An 18248-nucleotide genomic window follows, 5' to 3' on the forward strand; every position below is an offset into this window, starting at 1 on the left:
CAAAATTTAGATTAGCCAATAGCATCAATTCGTGATTATTGATTCGGCAGCGAGATACTCCATTATTCGACATGATCTGGAAAGTTGTACCAAATCCACAATATATATATAATATATATATACCTTTTGACACGCAATAGCGTTCTGGAATTCCGCCGACACGTACGCGCTCTTCTTGCCAAAGTCCTGCGATTTGTCTCCAGCCAGACCCTGGGGCCCCGACGTCGCGATAATTGCCGAGAATGAAAATGACATGATGCCAATGATTGGCTCAAAGTACATCAAGTACCCAAACCCAATCACGATCGATACAATTGGTTGCATCAGGTTCTATATCAAATATATATAAATCAAATATATATATATATATACATATATAGTTACCCAAAACACAGCTTGCCACATGGCGTTCACGCGGGAAATATCCGACTGAAACAGATTGTTCAAGTCGCCGTCCGTGCGTTCTTGAAAGAACTTGGTCGGTTTGTGCAGTAAAATGCGCAGCAAATTTTTTTGCAGCCGTTGAGTGGCGTTTGCAATCATCTTGGATTGAAAGTACCCTACAAATATATATAAATATATATATATTATATATATTTGATAAGTACCCATGGCATAATCGCACAAAATGAACGGAATTGAGATCCCAATGAGACCCGCAATGCCGAGCAGGAGCGAGTTTTCCGGCACAAACGGCAGAGTCACCAGCGTATTGTTTTCGTTTGCAGTTTCATTCTTGTACGTCGGACGCACGTAAATACCCACCAATTTGATCGTAAAATCTACATATATATATAGTGTATATGAGTGCTAGTCAACGATGTATATTTATATATATTTACGAGAGACTCCCTATTTATATACATCATGTCCAATACATCTCCAACTGACATATCATGATATAAACAACAATCGCAGTTGAAACCACATTCGTTCAATTGTATAGCCATAGAGTTTAAGAGTGTTGTTCGATATTCTATATCGAACGGACGAATGACGTTGACAGACAAATCAAGGAATGATACAATATATATACATATATAAATGGAGAAAACTAATAGGATACCTACGAAGCACTGGTTTGAAACATATATATACGGAGTCATCATTGGAAAGATATATCTATATAATATAGAGCAATCCTTAGATATATATGGAGTAAAATAAACAATTCAATATATACATATACAGAGTAAAACCATATGAGATATGTATACGTGAAGTATCAATTTGATAACACAAGGAACATTAATTTGAAATATATGGAGCAATCCATAGCTATATATATATATATCGTACCCGGTTGCATTTCCAAGTTTTCGACCGAGTACACGTACTTGGGGAAAGCCTGATCGGTGACAATTTTGAGGAAAAACGCCAACAAGGGCGTGATGCACGCAAACACAATCACCACGAACGTCGTGAGGGTTAGGTCCAGGCGTTGATTCGACCTAATAATTCCATATATATATATATAAATAAATAAATAAATATATATATATATATATCTACCAATGGCGAAACGTCGACTTGACCACATCATAAGCTCCATAGACAGCATACGAGGCCATGGCGTCAATATCTCGCAGATGCGCGAGGAAAGCATTGGCGCTGAGGTCTTTGGGGCGGTACAGAAGCGCTTTCTGCAGGAATTGCATCAGTTCTTCCCGAGTCATATCGCCTTGGTTGCGGCCGCAGATGATGGCCAGATCCGTCTCCATCATGTCTACCGCCGCCTGAAAGAAGGCGAGAACGAGAAATCAGTTCACAATGTGTTTGAATTTATACATATGAAATAAAAATATATACAATAATCCAGATTCACCATTTAAAATACATAAATCTACAAGGTATATAGATAGATCCCAGCCTACACTGTCCAAACTAACGTGTTGAACGTTAAATCGAACGTATTTGAAATCCACCTTATAGATTTAAAACGCATTTAGAACCCTTGTTCCAAACATCGAACGACATTTAAAACGCATTTAGAATCTCCATTTCAAACGGGATAAAGCGTCCAAATGCAGGGATAACCAGTCATTTCAAAAGTGTTTCAAACGTGGATAATATGTATTTGAAACACATGTATATCACACCGATGCAATTGTCAAGCTTGATGAAGAATGATGGACATCGTACCGCGGTGATGCCGGGGATGCGGCGGATGGACGTGCGCAGACTCGCCATGGAGATGCGCAGATGATCGTGGTTGGCGTACTTGTGAAGCTTCTTGGAGAAAGTGCGGGCGCGGGGCTTGAGCACGATGCGGATGGCGACGAAGAAGCAGTAGACAGCGTCGATGTACATCTCGATCTGGTTCGAATTGTACTCGTGGGCGATCATGTAGTTGTTGGTCCACCCGCCCATCGTAATCTTGACATTAGTCAGGTCGTCGGCTTTCCAAATGCTACGTGCGCTGTCATGAGAAAGGCCAGACTCATCAAGATGGAGCAGTCGTACCGTCCAGCCAAGGCGACGAGGAGGAGCACCAATGCGAGCAAGTCCCCGACGCTGGCGGCGTTGCGGAATAGCCCCGTGCGAAGGGACACGAGGCGAAGGAACATGTCGACCACGTACACGCCGCCGAACCCGATGGACGCCACGCGAGTCTTCGGACCGTACTTGTAGAAGTTCTCCGAGGACGTAAAGCTCACTGCGATGCAGTTGCCGAAAAAGTCCAGGAACAGCAGCAGCATGAAGAAGTAATGCCATTGCCGCGAGTCGATGAACTGAAGACACCCCAGGCGGGCGCTCTTGCCGCGACCAGGCGGCGCATTCTGCGGCGCCGAGGATGCCACGACAGCAGGTCGAGAAGACTCCTGCATCGTCGCATACTCGGTTGCCTGAGGCGTCGCAGAGTTGCTGTTCTCCATCGAGGACTTCTGCCGCGTCTGCCGAGGCTTCATCCTTCCACGGCGCTTCGGTTTCGCAAATGTCACTTAGGGTTTGTATACGCATAAGTCACCCAATGTATCCGAGAGAATAAGATGTGTATTTAAGCCAATCAAAGTGCTTTATTCCAGAACCCACGAATTAAAAACGCTGGGCAATCGATTCTTTTTAGCCAATCCGATTCGACCAAAGTGTTGTCTATGCATCGAAGCTGAAGTGTCAAGATGGCGCCGCCGCCGTCGGGCTTCTACCCAGCAGACGATGCCGATGTACGCAGTACAACCGACAGACAGGGACCTGTGCAAGCGAACTTCGGACCAATTGGACAACCATGATGGTGTTTCCTCCTGCATCTTGCCATGTACTGCACGGCGGCGTGCCCACGGAACGGGGCATCCTTCCCCTCGCCGTCGGACACATCTTGAGCTACATCCAACAGTCCACCGATTGAGACTTCCTCTTACAAGTGTCGTACGTTGAAATCTACACCGAAGTCATGCGCGACGTTGCCTTGGGTGAGGATGTGTCTGTTATCGTTTTGCATGCATCTATCTACCTACTACTGTGTACTACATGACAAAGAAGCTATCTTGGTCGTTCATGCCGTCGTCTTCCGAGTGCCTTGCGGATAATGTGGTCTGCAGAAGCGTGTTATTCGTCGGCCCACGCGACGCACTGCGCAGGCGCGTCTTCCACGCACTCGACACTTCTCCATGGTCGTCCTAGCAATACACACACATATATATCAACGTTATTCCTCGATCCTATATATATATATATATATATTGTCAAGTCGATTCGTGATTGGATGCTCAATCGAATATGAGCAGAATAATCGACCAATCAAAACCCACAACACTAAACAAGTGGCCAATCAAATCCACACTTTGACGACGTTAAATACAAAAGTCAGGACAAAGAATCGATCGATAGAGTTGGCAGAGAATCAGCCCAAAAGCAGCCACATTTTGGGTAAAAAATAGACTATATATATATTGTGCTTTCGAGTGAAATTTCATTGTGGTAAAGTGGTTTCTCGTTGGAATTTAAATCGATTTGATTGGCTACTTCAGATGAGCTCAAAATTATTAACCAATCAAAACCTTCTCAATGAAATTCAACAACCAATCAGATCGATTGTGGATCGGTTTGGTCGGCGCAAAGATTCGATTGCACCGCCTCCCCAAATTTGTATCAAATCGACAATATATATATATATACTTACCACACGAAGATCCAAAGCTTGCTGAAAGTCTGTGAGTGCGCGATGGGTGTCGTCGATGAAGTTGGCGCGATCCACCATGTGCATGGAATGTACATTCTCCAACAGAGGGATTTCCTCTGAGGTATCATCAGAACTGGTGCTGTCCACGCAATGCTGCATCATGTCGGCAAACAGAGACTTGGGTTCGTGCATGAGCTATTTATAATCGCCAGTGTCAAAAATTAATTTTCGTCAAATAGAACAACACGCAAATATATAAATATATTATTTTTATTGAATGTGTCAACACGATGGAATTGTTTTTTAGAAATAATAATTTATTTAAATAGTCCACTTGTTGGATTTGAGATTATATATATGTCATGATATGCACATTTTCTATATCAAAGATCAACAACAAAAATACTGTCGGACGAGGTACTACTATTAGCGTTAGCTGGATTCCAAATCGTATGTACGTTGATCTTATATTCTACTCAAAACGACACATATTGTCCATTTCGGTGATATTTGAATTGAATTTGAGTCAGATTTTAAACTCATGCAATGTATCTACATTTGAAGCGACAAATTATACTCATCGATGATTGGTTGAAATTTCACGTTCGTGACCATTGATTGGCCAAGGCATACTCCATCACTCAGATATCGATTTGTTACATTCATTCGATGGTCGAAGGTCCACATTGCAACGGATATTTGATTTCAATATCTTTATGACGAGTATGCAATGATTCTATTTCGAACTCAAATATATAAATATATATATTTCAAGCCATCGTGGGAATACCTGGGAAAACGTGCCAGACTCGACAATCGCGCCGCGATGCATGACGAGAATGAGGTCGGCGCCGCGCGTGGTGGCGAGGCGGTGGGTCACACTCACCACCGTCACATGACACGTCCGCGCCAGCTTTTCCAGCGTCGTTACAATATGGGCTTCGGTTTCAAAGTCCAGAGCACTGGTTGCTTCGTCCAAGAGCAGTAAACTACAATATTATATCAAAAGTGGAGTATTCTCAGCAGAGGAATCGATTAAAGAACCGCCAATCAAATCACGTCAAGTCGAATTTCTGCCAATCCAAACGTTTGACCCATCCGCATTGGGCAAAACCACATATATATATGTGGTTTTGCACACCGTTGTATGCTATTATAATGTGTACAAGTAAGATTCAATACGATCAAATGGATTCGAAAGCTATGAAAAGTTGGCGAAATAACTCTCAAGTCCAAATTCGGGTGAAATTCACAATATATTATTGTATTCTCATCATCTTTCATATATATATATATATACATCTTGTGTTTTGCAACCAAAGGAATTGCCAATAGTTTAGGCGAGTCTTGAAATCGCCAACAATTTCAAATATGCAGTATGGTGATGATTGGCTCAAAAGTATAAAGGTTCATATATATATATATATACATCTTGTGTTTTGCAACCAAAGGAATTGCCAATAATTCTAAGACAAACAAAAAACATGATACCATCACATTTATATATATAATATATATATATCAGTACCTCGGTTTACGGACCAACGCCCGTGCGAGACACACTCGCTGCACCTGGCCGCCGCTCAAGTGGACCGTTCCATGCTGACCCAAGATCGTATTGTATCCGTCTTTGAGCAGTCGGATAAACCCATCGCATTCCGCTGCATTGGCTGCTTCTATGCAGTCCTCATCCGACGAACTCACGCGGCCGTATCTATTCGAAAATATTATATATATATGTATATATATTATAAATATGTACCGAATGTTGTCGAGGATGGTGCCGTTGAGAATGCCGCCGTTTTGAAATACCACGGCGGTTTGGTGCATGTAGCTGGCTTTGGAATACATCTTCACGTCCATCCCGTCCATAGTAATTGTACCCGCATTGATATCTTGAAATTGCATCAGACAGCTCAATAGCGTACTTTTGCCACACCCACTGGGCCCCACCACACACACATACTCGCCCTAATATAGATCTATATATAAAAACCAAATAATATTATATATACATATAGATATAATATTATATAGATAGATAAAATATAAATAATATTATATACGTATATATAATATCACATATATATAGATAACTATATACACAATATGTAATATATGTATATATAAGCAAATAATGCTATATATATATCTACTGGAAGCCGTACCTGCTTGAACACTGCGCTAATGTCGTTCAAGACTGGGATGTTGTCGTCATTGTTGGAGTACGAAAACGAAACGTGCGACAGCGTCAGAGCTTTCCGCATGCGCGGCAATGTCGGCATCTTGGCATCCTCGCTTTCCTCCACGTCAATAATATGTTCTGCCTACGAATTCTCATTATATAATATATATATATTTCAAATAGAGATTGCTTACCCCCACCACGAGCTCGTCAAGGCGTTGTAAACTGCTGGCGTTGCCGATCGCTACGCGCATAAACCCACCCAAAACTGTCACAGGCGTGGACACTCGACCCAACAGTGTCACACTGGAAAAGAAGTCGCCCGCGGTGATATTTCCATGGTACACCTACATATCCATATACATATATATATATAATAATATATATATAATAATATATATATAATAATATATATATAATAATATATATATAATAATATATATATATATATATATGTATAATAATAATATATATATAAAAATATATAGTACCTTGATGGCCAGACATGCTGTCATGACCGACACAAAGATAAACATGGCGCTTTCAATGTAAATTTGGACAATTCCACTCCAAAAGTCTTTGGCGAATTGCGCCACACGAAGTACTCGAATGGATGCGGCAAACTTGGTCTGCAACGGGAGTTGCATTTCATATGCTCGAACCACCTATATATATATATATAAATAATATATATATAAATATATCGAGATATTTACCTTTTGGCACGCAATTGTGTTTTGAAACTCGGCGCCAACAAATGCATTTTTTTTGCCAAATTGTTGCGATTTTTCACTTGCGAGTCCTTGGGGTCCCGACGTGATGAGAATCGCCGCATACGAAAATGACATGATGCCAATGATTGGTTCAAAATACACCAAGTACCCAAACCCAATCACGATCGATACCACCGGTTGCATCAGGTTCTATATCAAATATATATATTATTCAATATATATATATATCATTCAATATATATGTATGTATTATTAAATATTTATATATATGTATGCATTATTAAATATATATATATGTGTATGTATTATTAAATATATATATATATATAGTTACCCAAAACACAGCTTGCCACATGGCGTTCACGCGGGCAATATCCGACTGAAACAGATTGTTCAAGTCGCCGTCGTTACGTTCTTGAAAGAACTTGGTCGGTTTGTGTAATATCACACGAAGCAAACTTTGCTGCAGCCGTTGCGTTGCCTTGGAAATCATCTTGGATTGAAAGTAGCCTACAAATAAATATATAAATATAATATATATATATATATAATAGTCGATTCGAAATTAAAGTTGGAGCTCACTATCGAAAGAGTAGCCGAGGACAATCCATCGAAGCTTTAGTCAAAACACCCACAACACGAATCAAAATAAATAAAGCCAATCAAATATCAACAATATAAGTATGTGAATGAAATTCATATGAAGGGCGATACTCTATATAATTCAGTACTCATAATAGATCTATGGATTCGGCGGATCCATCCAAACTTGTGATTATATGGCTGAAAGAACAATATATATATATATATATATATACCCATGGCGTAATCGCATACGATAAACGGCACGGAAACCCCCACGACGGCCGCGATGCCCGTCCAGAGCGACTTCTCTGGTACAAATGGGAGGTACTGGATCTTCTGGTTTTCGTCTTTGGTTTCGTTCTTGTACGTGATGCGCGTAAACATTTTCAGCATCCCGTTCGATTCCACATAATCTAACGTATAGAAAAGTATCCATAACATATGACAGTTAACACCACGGTGGTGTAGGAATCATAACATGGAGGATATAAAATCAACACAAAATCTTCACAACATAGGGCTCTCTCCCGTGTATAGTGAAATGATTCGGTATTGTGTATTCAACACTAAATTGGACTGGGGAGGCGAATCGAATAGCCTAAACAAAGAGATTATGAATGTCTTAAGCCAATCACATCACTCCATTCCAGAGATTTTACCAGTCTCGTGCCCTGTCGCTTCGGATTGGGTAAAATCAGTCGAGGAAAACATGGAAAATACATTCGAAATCGCTTTGAAGTTTCGACTGCGAAGTCCAAAGTTCAGTGAAAAGCACAATATAATGTTTTCAAAATATACTCGCGGGTTTACAAATCCAAACGCTGGAAAACTGATTGGTTGAAATATAATCGTTCTTTTTGTAAGGGCCAATCAAATCCACTCAAAAAATGGATGAGCCAATCGCGTCGATTCGTGATTTGATTCGACGGGGGGTAGAAATTTGTACCGATTCGTCAATATATGAATGAATTTTTACCAAATATATATATATATATGAATGTGGTAAAAATAGAAATGAAAAAAAAAAAAAAAATATCCATTTCTACGGATGGTAGGCCACACCTCACGATGTGATGTTATAGTACGTACATGCATTTTCAAAACAGATACAACCACGTCAGCACTACAAACAATCATATCACCACGAACCATATCACTCACTACCACTAAAAACTACTTTAAACCATACACCATGAAATATATATAAATATATATATATATATAAGTACCCGGGATCGCAGTACTGTAAACACTTCTAGGAAACGCTTGGTCGGTGATCACGCTGAGAAAGTATGCCAGTGCAGGCGTCACACATGCGAATACGACCACCACGACCATGGTCAACGCCAAGTCTAGTTTTTGATTCGACCTAATATTCCATGAATCCTTCCATATATATATATAGAAATATATCTACCAGTGGCGAAACGTCGACTTGACCACATCGTAAGCCCCATAGACAGTATGCGCACTCTGGGCGTCAATATCTCGCAGATGCGCGAGGAAAGCATTGGCGCTGAGGTCCTTGGGGCGGTACAGCAGCGCTTTCTGCAGGAATTGCATCAGTTCTTCCCGACTCATGTCGCCCTCGTCCCGTCCACATACAATTGTCAAATCAAACTCCATGGTTTCCACCGCCACCTAGAAAACAACAAGATATGAATAGACTGCATCAACGAATATATATATATATCTTTGTTTTCATTTTTGGTGGGTGTGTCGTCCAACGTTGCCAGTTGGTTGTGGGTTTGTTAAAAGTACCCAGAAATTGAGCAAAGCAGTGTGATTGGATAAAAAGTATGGAAATTGCCATATCATTAGCTAAAATGAATGAACAGTGTTTATTCTAAACTGGAGAATAACGAATCGACACATCCAAATATCACCGAAGAATCGGCAGAAGGATTGATCCAATCAGATTGCAGGAAACCACCATCAACGTCCAATTAGTGTGTGACTTCAATTAGTGTGTTACCAATCACCACAGGACACCTTTTGACATACAAATCGATCGAGTTTTGGCGAATCCGCACAAAAGTCCAAAATTTGGGTAAAATTGCTCAATATCACTATCATAACAAGGGGACTCATTTGTGACTGCAATCCTACAATCAATCTTTTTAGCCAATCAAATTGCAACGTTCATTCTTTATAGCCAATCATACTCGATTGCTTGATTCGAGTTGGCGATTTCATCAATCCCGAAAATAGGCCAATTTGACTGAAACGCCAATATATATGAGAAACGTACAATATATATATATATATATATATATATGAGAATTAAAACAAGGTCCATAGAAGTACCGCGGTGATGCCAGGGATGCGGCGGATGGACGTGCGGAGACTCGCCATGGAGATGCGAAGGTTGTCGTGGTTGGCATACTTGTGAAGCTTCTTGGAGAAAGTGCGGGCGGGGGGCTTGAGCACGATGCGGATGGCGACGAAGAAGCAGTAGACGGCGGTCACATACTGCTCGATTTGGTTCGAAATGTACTTGTGTTCGAGCTTATACTTATCTACCCAATCTCCCTCGGTGATCACGACGTTCTTGACGTTGTCTGCTTTCCAAAATCTATCATGATAAATGAAGAGAAAGTACACCCACATTCGTATGTGTACCTTCCGCCGAGCGCGACGGTCGCGCACACGAGAGCGACGACGTCCCCTGTACTCGCCGCGTTGCGAAGGATGCCACCGCGGAGGGACATCACGCGAAGAAGCATGTCCATGGCGTACAGTCCCGTGAACACGGACGAGAATAGCCGCGCCGTGCCGCCGTACTTGACAAAGTTGTCGGTCGATGTGAAACTCACCGCGACGCAGTTCCCGAAGAAGTCGACAAACAGCACGAGCATCACGAGGTAGTGAAAACGTCGCGAGTCGATCAGTTGAAGGCAGTTGAGACGGAAGCTCTTGTATGATTCTTCCAGAAGCGGCGCCGGGTCTGCTTTTGACGAGGGTGCAGGAAGGATGGAGGTGAACCCTGTTTGGGTCGGCGTAAAGTCCTTCGCATCATCGTGCATGGAGATGGACTTTGCTCTTCCTCCCCTAACCATCTTTGCAGCGGGTACCTTGTTCGTTGATGGTGTCGGCGGCATGGACTGGCGGTGGACAGATTGGTTGTTGCGCCATCAATCACATCGTAAGCGCGGTGCGGGTGCGGATACTTCCCATGTTTTTTCCCATATAGGTTTTGATTCGTTGAAATAAGCCAATGAAATGCGTTTAATTCGGATGAACAACACTGGATTGGTTGAAAACCTAACCTCATGGGACAAACCCGATGGGACTTTCCCACATTTTGGGGACAAATATCGACAACCAAGAAAGGCCGCTGGTCGAAACGAAAAACGACCTATATTGAGAAATTGTGACCGTTAAGTGCTGTTTTGTATTTTAGGTTCGTCCTATCCATCCATATGCTATCTCTCTGCCGATTCCCCCGAATTCCTTACGATGTGTATCGATTGATAACGTTACATGTAATAAGCTTAGTAGGAAGATTCTACCGGAGATTGCTTGGTGCCAAGGCCATGGATTGGGCGCCTTATGAAAGCCATGTTGATTTCAGGAATCCAAACTAAATGAAAATTCATTTATTGGATTTGAAAATGAAAATCCGGTTACAGTCAGTTACCGCCTTTTCCAAGTGTCTATAAATACGGCCGATGGCGTCGGCAGCGACGTCGACGGCGCTCAACTACCCGTACCGTCCGATCCACAAGCAGCAGCATCTGTCTCCCCCGACGGCATCTCCTCCACGTGTGTCTGTGGGCAGAAATGCAGCATTGCAGCGCGCGACGAGCTACGAAAGCATCGTGCACAAGGTGCCGGCGCGGCCGCCCGTGACGCAACCCTTCCATGGTAACCCTCTACGATATCTACATGCTCATGATGAAGCATCTCATCGTGGACACATGGGAGCAGCATTGACAAGGGAGGAGATGGGGTGGCAAACACTCAAAGACCCGCGGACGTTGCGGCCGACGGCACTCAAGTCCAAGGCTCCCAAGCCCAGGTTCAAGCTCAACAAAACCCAAAAGCGCGAGTTTGGATGGAACACATCGTTCCCGGCAGAATACGGCCTCGTTAGCCTCGCATCGGACTTTAAAGACACGTTGTCGTATACCCAGCACAAGCTCAAAGAGCTCCACCGGCACAAACAGGTAATATTTTCCATATATATATATGTGATTGGATAATATATATTTATTGATAGCTTCTACAAGCCAGCGCCAGTTCAAGCCAAGTCACGGACGCCGATGTATGGCGTAATCACCACGATTCGACGTTGAACCATCTGCAGGAAGCTTTCAACTGCCACCAACCGCAACCATTGTCGTATGTTATATATATATATATTTCAATTCTACCTGGTGGAAACAAGAGATTATAAATATATTTATATATTTCAATTCTACCTGGTGGAAACAAGAGATTATATATATATAACGATGGCTATAGCGACCCACAAGATGAAATTCGTATCATGAAAGCCATCTTGATCCGGGAAGGTCTGGTCTCAAAACTCAAAGGCACGATGCACCAGATAAGACTTGGAGATCACTCGGTTTTATCTTGTGATGGAAACTCAGTCTTAACGCTGCTACTGCAAACCCGAGACTCGTCCTTGGCAGTGATAGAAGCTATGGTGCGGTGGTTCCAGGTACTATTGTTATATCCAAAATACCTCATTATATACTGAATAGAACACTCGATTTCTGTTAAAAATATGTTTACTTGAACATTACTATATGGACTTTTGTCAAATTGAATGACTCCAAAAATATATTTGTCTATGTGCAATAATACACCCTATGCGATCGAATGTCATAATAGGCGAGATTTTGTATTGCCATTTATATATATATATACATTTGTATAGAGTGATATCAAGTACATATTCATTCTAAAGTATATATTCCGACATTCGTCACTAATGCTTCTGTCGTATGAGGGTTATGAATGATCAAATCTCATATTCTGTATAATGCATGTGTATACTATGCCTTCAGTTGTATTCATATCACCAGCCATTATTTCGGGGTTTCGGGGTTTCGGGTATATAATATATATTATAAATATATATATAATGTACATAATATAAATAAATATATATATAATGTACATAATATAAATAAATATATATATAATGTACATAATATAAATACATATATATATAATGTATATAATATAATATATATGTAATGTATATATTTTGATGGCTAGTCGTTGTCCGTGCCTCGTCCATATATTTGGAACGGCCACAGCTACCTCCATCGCATGTTGGACGACTTAAACTTCCTTGGCGATGTCCATGAGATGGCGGAAGCTTTGGGCGTGGCTTCTCACTCAATGAAGCGAAACCCGTTTATGATGCCGACTTCTATTTCCGACCGAGACTTGGAACCGTTTCGATATATGATCGCTCCCCCCGTAGTGAATATACCGGTAAATGTAATATGCAATATATATATATATATACATTTACGAACACAACTACTTTTGATTTTTTTAATATTTGAGATATATTATTTTGTAGTCGACATCGGACTCGACATCATCCGAAGCAACAACAGCAGTGGTGGCCGTGGCGGAAGCAGATGCGTTTTTGATCTGGAGTTGCATTCACTTGGAAGAGTTCCCATCTACTACTACTACTAGTAGTAGTACTAACCAAGTCACGAGTACTACTATGGTACTACTCCACATCCATTGTTTTGAATGAAATATGGACGTTTTCACCCGAAATTGGGCTTTGGAGTCAATTCGTAGCCAATCGCATTTGCCCGTATTGAATCTAGTATCTATCCATTTTATAGCAATCACCCGAATACGTGATTTGATTGACTTGGATGCCCAGTTTCGACTGTGAATTGAGTCGAAACTAAAATAATAAAAATAAAAATTCTTGTTGTGTATGATTAGGCTGGTACGACCGACCATAGTACCCGACACCACCATGTCCTGGAATGGCAAGCCAGGGCGGAAATGCAGCTTAAGCTGCTGAGTATGCCCATGGAATCGTCTGCGGGTGTGCAGTTGATGGACTCATCTCCACTCATGAAGCGAAAAGGCCACCTCCCCAGCTTAAGTCTGGCAGCTCCGGAAACTCTAAACGAACTTATCCATCACGTTCGCGATCCCAATACTCACACTCGAGTGCAACCACCTGCAGGTAAATAAATATATATCGTTTGACTTTCATATTTTTGTTATTGATATTATTCTTTTTATATTATTTTGAACAGAATTGTCGTGTTACAAATGTTAGTCACACCTTACTTCAACGACGGTTTCCTGGAATGTGATTGGCTAAATACGTCTGTCGATTCTTGTAGAATAATGTCTCACAACAACAGATACTAACGTTATGGTGTGGATACTTCGTTTATGGACATGTGGGGTTTGTGACATTGTTTCGATGGAGATAGATGGGAGATCTGATGTATGCACAAGGAATGATATATTTTAATAGCTTCAGCATGCGAGTAATTTTGTATGGGGATGTACATATATGTAGTGGTGACGTATCGAAGTGTTTTACAGTAGTAGAATCGACCACATCATAAATCTCAAGTGATCACAACGATATCATTTTGGGTCAGTAAATTTATTTCCAACCTATTGTCCATTTGATAGTACAAATTTGGGGAGGGGGTACAATCGAATCGCGCCGACCAAACTGATCCACAATTGATCTGATTGGTTGTTGAATTTCATTGAGAACGTTTTGATTGGCTAATAATTTTGAGCTCATCTGAGGTAGCCAATCAAATCGATTTAAATTCCAACGAGAAACCACGCCACAACACAATGAAATTTCACTCGAAAGCATAATACACAGATGTGCTTATTATAGCAATATTGTAGTAGTGTTTATTCAAAACTGGAGCAACATGCCGAATGTATCAACAGCCAATCAGATCCACAGGATATCATCAGTTCAACCAATCAACAACAAATTCGTGTGTGCCTCTTATTAGTGTGATCATCGCTAGAAAAAAAATACAAACAAAATTTAGTACAAAAAATCGATCGATGGATTTGGCAAATCAGCACAAAAGTCCAAATTTTGCCTGAAACGATAATATGTTGTTTGGTTGAAGAATATGTAGAGTAAAAAGGCATTCGTTTATATCCTGGGTGTATATATATATATAGTTGCATTTGGGCTTGAAACACCAGGTTTGATATATAATATATACTAATTGTATTAGGCCCTCGCTTACCTGTTGCATCTGCCACGAATGCCAAATACGCCAATGTCAAGCCCAGGGTAACTGCAGAACCCAAAGCGCACCACATGAAACCCAAACCAGCAGCGGTACTACAAACTATTTCGAATCTCAACAGATATATATATATTATATTATTTCCAATAGGCCACACAACCTACCAAGCGACACCTCTCCAAACTATTAAACAAGAAGCCAAAGAAAATCCCTCCAACGGTGCTGACTGTTCAAGGCATGAGCGTGTCCAACTATGAGCTGGAAGCGCTTGGCAGTATCGACACAACCCCGCACCAAGTGGTGGCGTTGATTGCGGTAAAAAAATATATATATATAATATATATAATATATGTAATATTATATATATATTTATGTATATAGGCCACCATCTTGATACTAGTGACACCGGGAGATTTGGTGCCCAAGGACGTGAGTTGGACAACGTCCCGTACGATTCTAACCAACGGTCGGGAGTTGCTAAGATCATTGCACACCATGTCCACGGGACCGCCCGTGGCCAAGTTCAAATTGCGGGTATATTATATATATATATATATATATATATATATTATAAACTATTTGTAGGCGCTCAAGCCGTTTCTATCGAACGACAAGTTTCGACCGCATTCGTTGCTGTCGATTTCAAAACCGGCTGCCGTCTTGTGTGCGTGGGTCCTGGACATGGTATATATATACTATTATATATTCCACTTTAAACGATAAAAAGTATCATTTGATTATTTAGATATATATATATATATTTATATACTTGCAATTGTCTGTAGGTCTCGCCTGGGAAGACAAGTTGCTCTTTGCATGACCCATCGATGGTGGAAATGCGAGATCAGTTGGACTTGATGTCGTATTTAGACGACGAAAGTCATCCAGACGTGTTGGTCGTGCATGGTACTAATAATTTACATTTTTAAATATAATATATATTCTAATATTTGGAAATATTACACGTAGAATCGGATTCTGCCGACGAAGGGCGCGTGGTATACCGTGGCACCTGGAGCTATCACGGCTTGACGTACTTTGTGACGTTCGCCTTGGGTTCGTCAGAAACGCCCACTATGACACTTCATTTAAAGCTATTCGAGCCGCAAAGTTCTACAGAAACGCAAGCAACGATGACCGCCCACGAGATTCACGACTTGTTTGGCGACCCCGCTAGCCAGTGTATTCAAGGTATAAGTGCCGATTTTTGGTGTCTTTTTGGATGATTTGGACCACTTTTTCGTGCATTTTGGACCATTTTTCATGCATTTTGGACCTTTTTTCATGTTTATTTTAACGTTTGTTTTAATCGTAGCTCGCGCATGGATCGAGCTGTGCCAGCTCATTTTGAACCAACTCGACCACGTCATGGCTCCTAGTAATACTAGTAGTTGTACTACTACTACTAGCGGACCGACGAGTACGACCCCCGACGACGAAACCGAGTTGTGGGACGCGTTGGCCACCCCGCGGGTACTGTGAACCACCCGATGCTCCTTGTTTGAAACCCTTGAAAAAAACCGTTTTAAATTCCAAAATTCCGTTTTAAACGCCCCAGAATCCGTTTTAAATTCCAAAATTCCGTTTTAAACCCCGTTTTTCATCCATGTAGAGCCCACCACCGCGTCCACTTCGTCGGTCGAATGATGAAATAAACCGCGCGGTGGTGCGAATTCAATGCGCCACAAGGCAAAAACAGTCGCGGGATCGAGTTCAAAAGCTTCGTTCTACCAGACAAACAACTAACAACATAGTTAACCACGTGTCGGTCCTACAGGTATACTACAATTCCAACAAATATCTTTTAATATATATATTATTTACTAAAGGGAGTTATGATATAGCCACTGAAACAGCGCAAAAAGTCGGCCCAAGGAGCATCCGTAGCATCCTTGCATCACCATCGGTCGTTGGTGGAAATGCAAGCTAATTACGTTGTGGACGTTGAATCTGACTGGAAAACCATCGAAGCCCACGCCCTGGTAAGGATAAACGATTGTGTTAATTGTTAAAGGACTATGGTAACTATTACACGACTATGTTAACTGTTAAACAACTATAGTAACTGCTAAACATGTTTATTAACTGTTACTGTAGCTATACTAGTATGTTAGCTGTTCAACGTTTCGGTGAACTGTGAAACATGTTTGTTAACTGTTAAAGGACTGGGTTAGTTGGTCACTGTATCGGATCTCATCTGAACCGAGTATGATGTCGTCTTGGACACTAGTACTACTGTATTTCGATTATATAAGAGTTTAGTAGTTTTGATGGCATCATGCACCATATCATTCAACGATGAATATATTATGATATAGCACGGCATCAAATCTGCTTCCCGCCGGCGCCTCTCCAATGCCCAAGTGCACGACTTGGAGGCGTTGCTAAGCAACGTCCAATCAGATCACCCGAAAAAGTCCAGTGAAAAACTCCAGCGAGAACACGACGCCGCCGTGCTTATTCAGTGCCTCACGCGGCAGAAACTGGCTCGGAATCGAGTGTGCCAGCTTCAACACAACCGACGCCTCCAGGTATGATACGAATAAATAAATGAATATATGAATAGATAATTCACGAAGGAATATTATCTATTTTTCAGAAGGCGGATACTGCGGCCGTGCGGATTCAGTGTCTGGCAAGACAACGACGAGGTTCCCACGTCATTCAACAACGTCGTGAGCAACTCAAAACACAACAGGAGGTATGGATATATATATATTTATTTATTATGTGGAAAATCATAAATATATCATAATAATATATTAATAATATTTTAACAGGGCGAGGCTGCAGTCCGTATTCAGTGTCTGGCAAGAAAACGACGAGCTTCCCACGTCGTTCAACAACGTCGTGAGCAACTCAAAACACAACAGGAGGTATGCATATATATATATAATTATTATGTGGAAAATCATAAATATATCATAATAATATATTAATAATATTTTAACAGGGCGAAGCTGCAGTCCGTATTCAGTGTCTGGCAAGAAAAAGAAGGGCTTCCCACGTCGTTCAACAACGTCGTGAGCAACTCAAAACACAACAGGAGGTATGAATATATATATATACATATTATGTCGAATATCATGAAATATATTAATATATAATATATAACAGGGCGAAGCTGCAGTCCGTATTCAGTGTCTGGCAAGAAAACGACGGGCTTCCCACGTCGTTCAACAACGTCGTGAGCAACTCAAAACACAACAGGAGGTATGCATATATATATATAATTATTATGTGGAAAATCATAAATATATCATAATAATATATTAATAATATTTTAACAGGGCGAGGCTGCAGTCCGTATTCAGTGTCTGGCAAGAAAACGACGAGCTTCCCACGTCGTTCAACAACGTCGTGAGCAACTCAAAACACAACAGGAG

At 41.2% G+C, this 18248-nt stretch overlaps 3 protein-coding genes across 9 annotated transcripts in view; 1 reads left to right on the top strand and 2 right to left on the bottom strand.

The window, feature by feature from the left end:
• H257_18510 (hypothetical protein) overlaps positions 1–2936 on the bottom strand; it is an 8503-nt gene extending 5567 nt beyond the window's left edge. For 2 of the 4 annotated variants that reach the window (XM_009847585.1, XM_009847586.1), the window contains exons 1-7: positions 2464–2936; positions 2143–2410; positions 1513–1736; positions 1300–1451; positions 609–782; positions 385–560; positions 124–330 (exon numbers count right to left, since the gene is read on the bottom strand). In XM_009847585.1, the coding sequence (XP_009845887.1) occupies positions 124–330; positions 385–560; positions 609–782; positions 1300–1451; positions 1513–1736; positions 2143–2410; positions 2464–2909 (1647 nt within the window). In that variant the 5' untranslated portion in view covers positions 2910–2936. The remainder of the gene's footprint in view (positions 1–123; positions 331–384; positions 561–608; positions 783–1299; positions 1452–1512; positions 1737–2142; positions 2411–2463) is intronic. The other 2 variants (XM_009847587.1, XM_009847588.1) reach the window with 1 other exon arrangement.
• Positions 2937–3091: 155 nt separating this feature from the next.
• H257_18511 (hypothetical protein) lies at positions 3092–10778 on the bottom strand. Of its 4 annotated transcripts, XM_009847589.1 has the most exons (15): positions 10247–10778; positions 9932–10199; positions 9042–9265; positions 8854–8993; positions 7858–8037; positions 7374–7549; positions 7022–7228; positions 6797–6970; positions 6500–6652; positions 6289–6447; positions 5883–6091; positions 5649–5834; positions 4911–5109; positions 4121–4315; positions 3092–3617 (listed from the first exon to the last, which is right to left on the bottom strand). In XM_009847589.1, exons 1-15 carry the CDS (start codon positions 10723–10725, stop codon positions 3465–3467), a joined length of 3102 nt encoding a protein of 1033 aa, XP_009845891.1. In that variant the 5' UTR covers positions 10726–10778; the 3' UTR covers positions 3092–3464. The 4 variants fall into 4 exon arrangements, with proteins under 4 accessions (XP_009845891.1, XP_009845893.1, XP_009845892.1 ...); XM_009847591.1 differs by having other exon boundaries at positions 4121–5109; positions 10247–10725; XM_009847590.1 differs by lacking the exon at positions 3092–3617 and having other exon boundaries at positions 4081–5109; positions 10247–10725.
• Positions 10779–11281: 503 nt separating this feature from the next.
• Positions 11282–18248, top strand: part of H257_18512 (hypothetical protein) — an 8346-nt gene continuing 1379 nt past the window's right edge. Inside the window, exons 1-22 of the mRNA XM_009847593.1 lie at positions 11282–11491; positions 11555–11793; positions 11847–11968; positions 12092–12293; positions 12857–13078; positions 13170–13325; positions 13556–13805; positions 14848–14954; positions 15013–15177; positions 15244–15396; positions 15448–15546; positions 15648–15768; positions 15832–16053; positions 16178–16335; positions 16475–16639; positions 16707–16844; positions 17181–17393; positions 17462–17563; positions 17656–17738; positions 17816–17911; positions 17980–18075; positions 18153–18222. Coding sequence (XP_009845895.1) covers positions 11296–11491; positions 11555–11793; positions 11847–11968; positions 12092–12293; positions 12857–13078; positions 13170–13325; positions 13556–13805; positions 14848–14954; positions 15013–15177; positions 15244–15396; positions 15448–15546; positions 15648–15768; positions 15832–16053; positions 16178–16335; positions 16475–16639; positions 16707–16844; positions 17181–17393; positions 17462–17563; positions 17656–17738; positions 17816–17911; positions 17980–18075; positions 18153–18222 — 3375 coding nt within the window. The 5' untranslated portion in view covers positions 11282–11295. The remainder of the gene's footprint in view (positions 11492–11554; positions 11794–11846; positions 11969–12091; positions 12294–12856; positions 13079–13169; positions 13326–13555; positions 13806–14847; positions 14955–15012; positions 15178–15243; positions 15397–15447; positions 15547–15647; positions 15769–15831; positions 16054–16177; positions 16336–16474; positions 16640–16706; positions 16845–17180; positions 17394–17461; positions 17564–17655; positions 17739–17815; positions 17912–17979; positions 18076–18152; positions 18223–18248) is intronic.

Source organism: Aphanomyces astaci (assembly GCF_000520075.1).
Source record: "Aphanomyces astaci strain APO3 unplaced genomic scaffold supercont1.171, whole genome shotgun sequence".
Lineage (NCBI taxonomy): Eukaryota > Oomycota > Saprolegniomycetes > Saprolegniales > Verrucalvaceae > Aphanomyces > Aphanomyces astaci.

Bases quoted from the DNA above. Each gene is read 5' to 3' on its own strand.
- H257_18511 (XM_009847589.1), bottom strand. From the start codon at position 10,725: ATGCCGCCGACACCATCAACGAACAAGGTACCCGCTGCAAAGATGGTT. The intron at 9,266-9,931 runs GTACTTCTATGG...GTTGTTTTCTAG, and splicing joins GCATCCCTGGCATCACCGCG to GTGGCGGTGGAAACCATGGA. The intron at 6,448-6,499 runs GTAAGCAATCTC...GAGAATTCGTAG, and splicing joins TTGACGAGCTCGTGGTGGGG to GCAGAACATATTATTGACGT.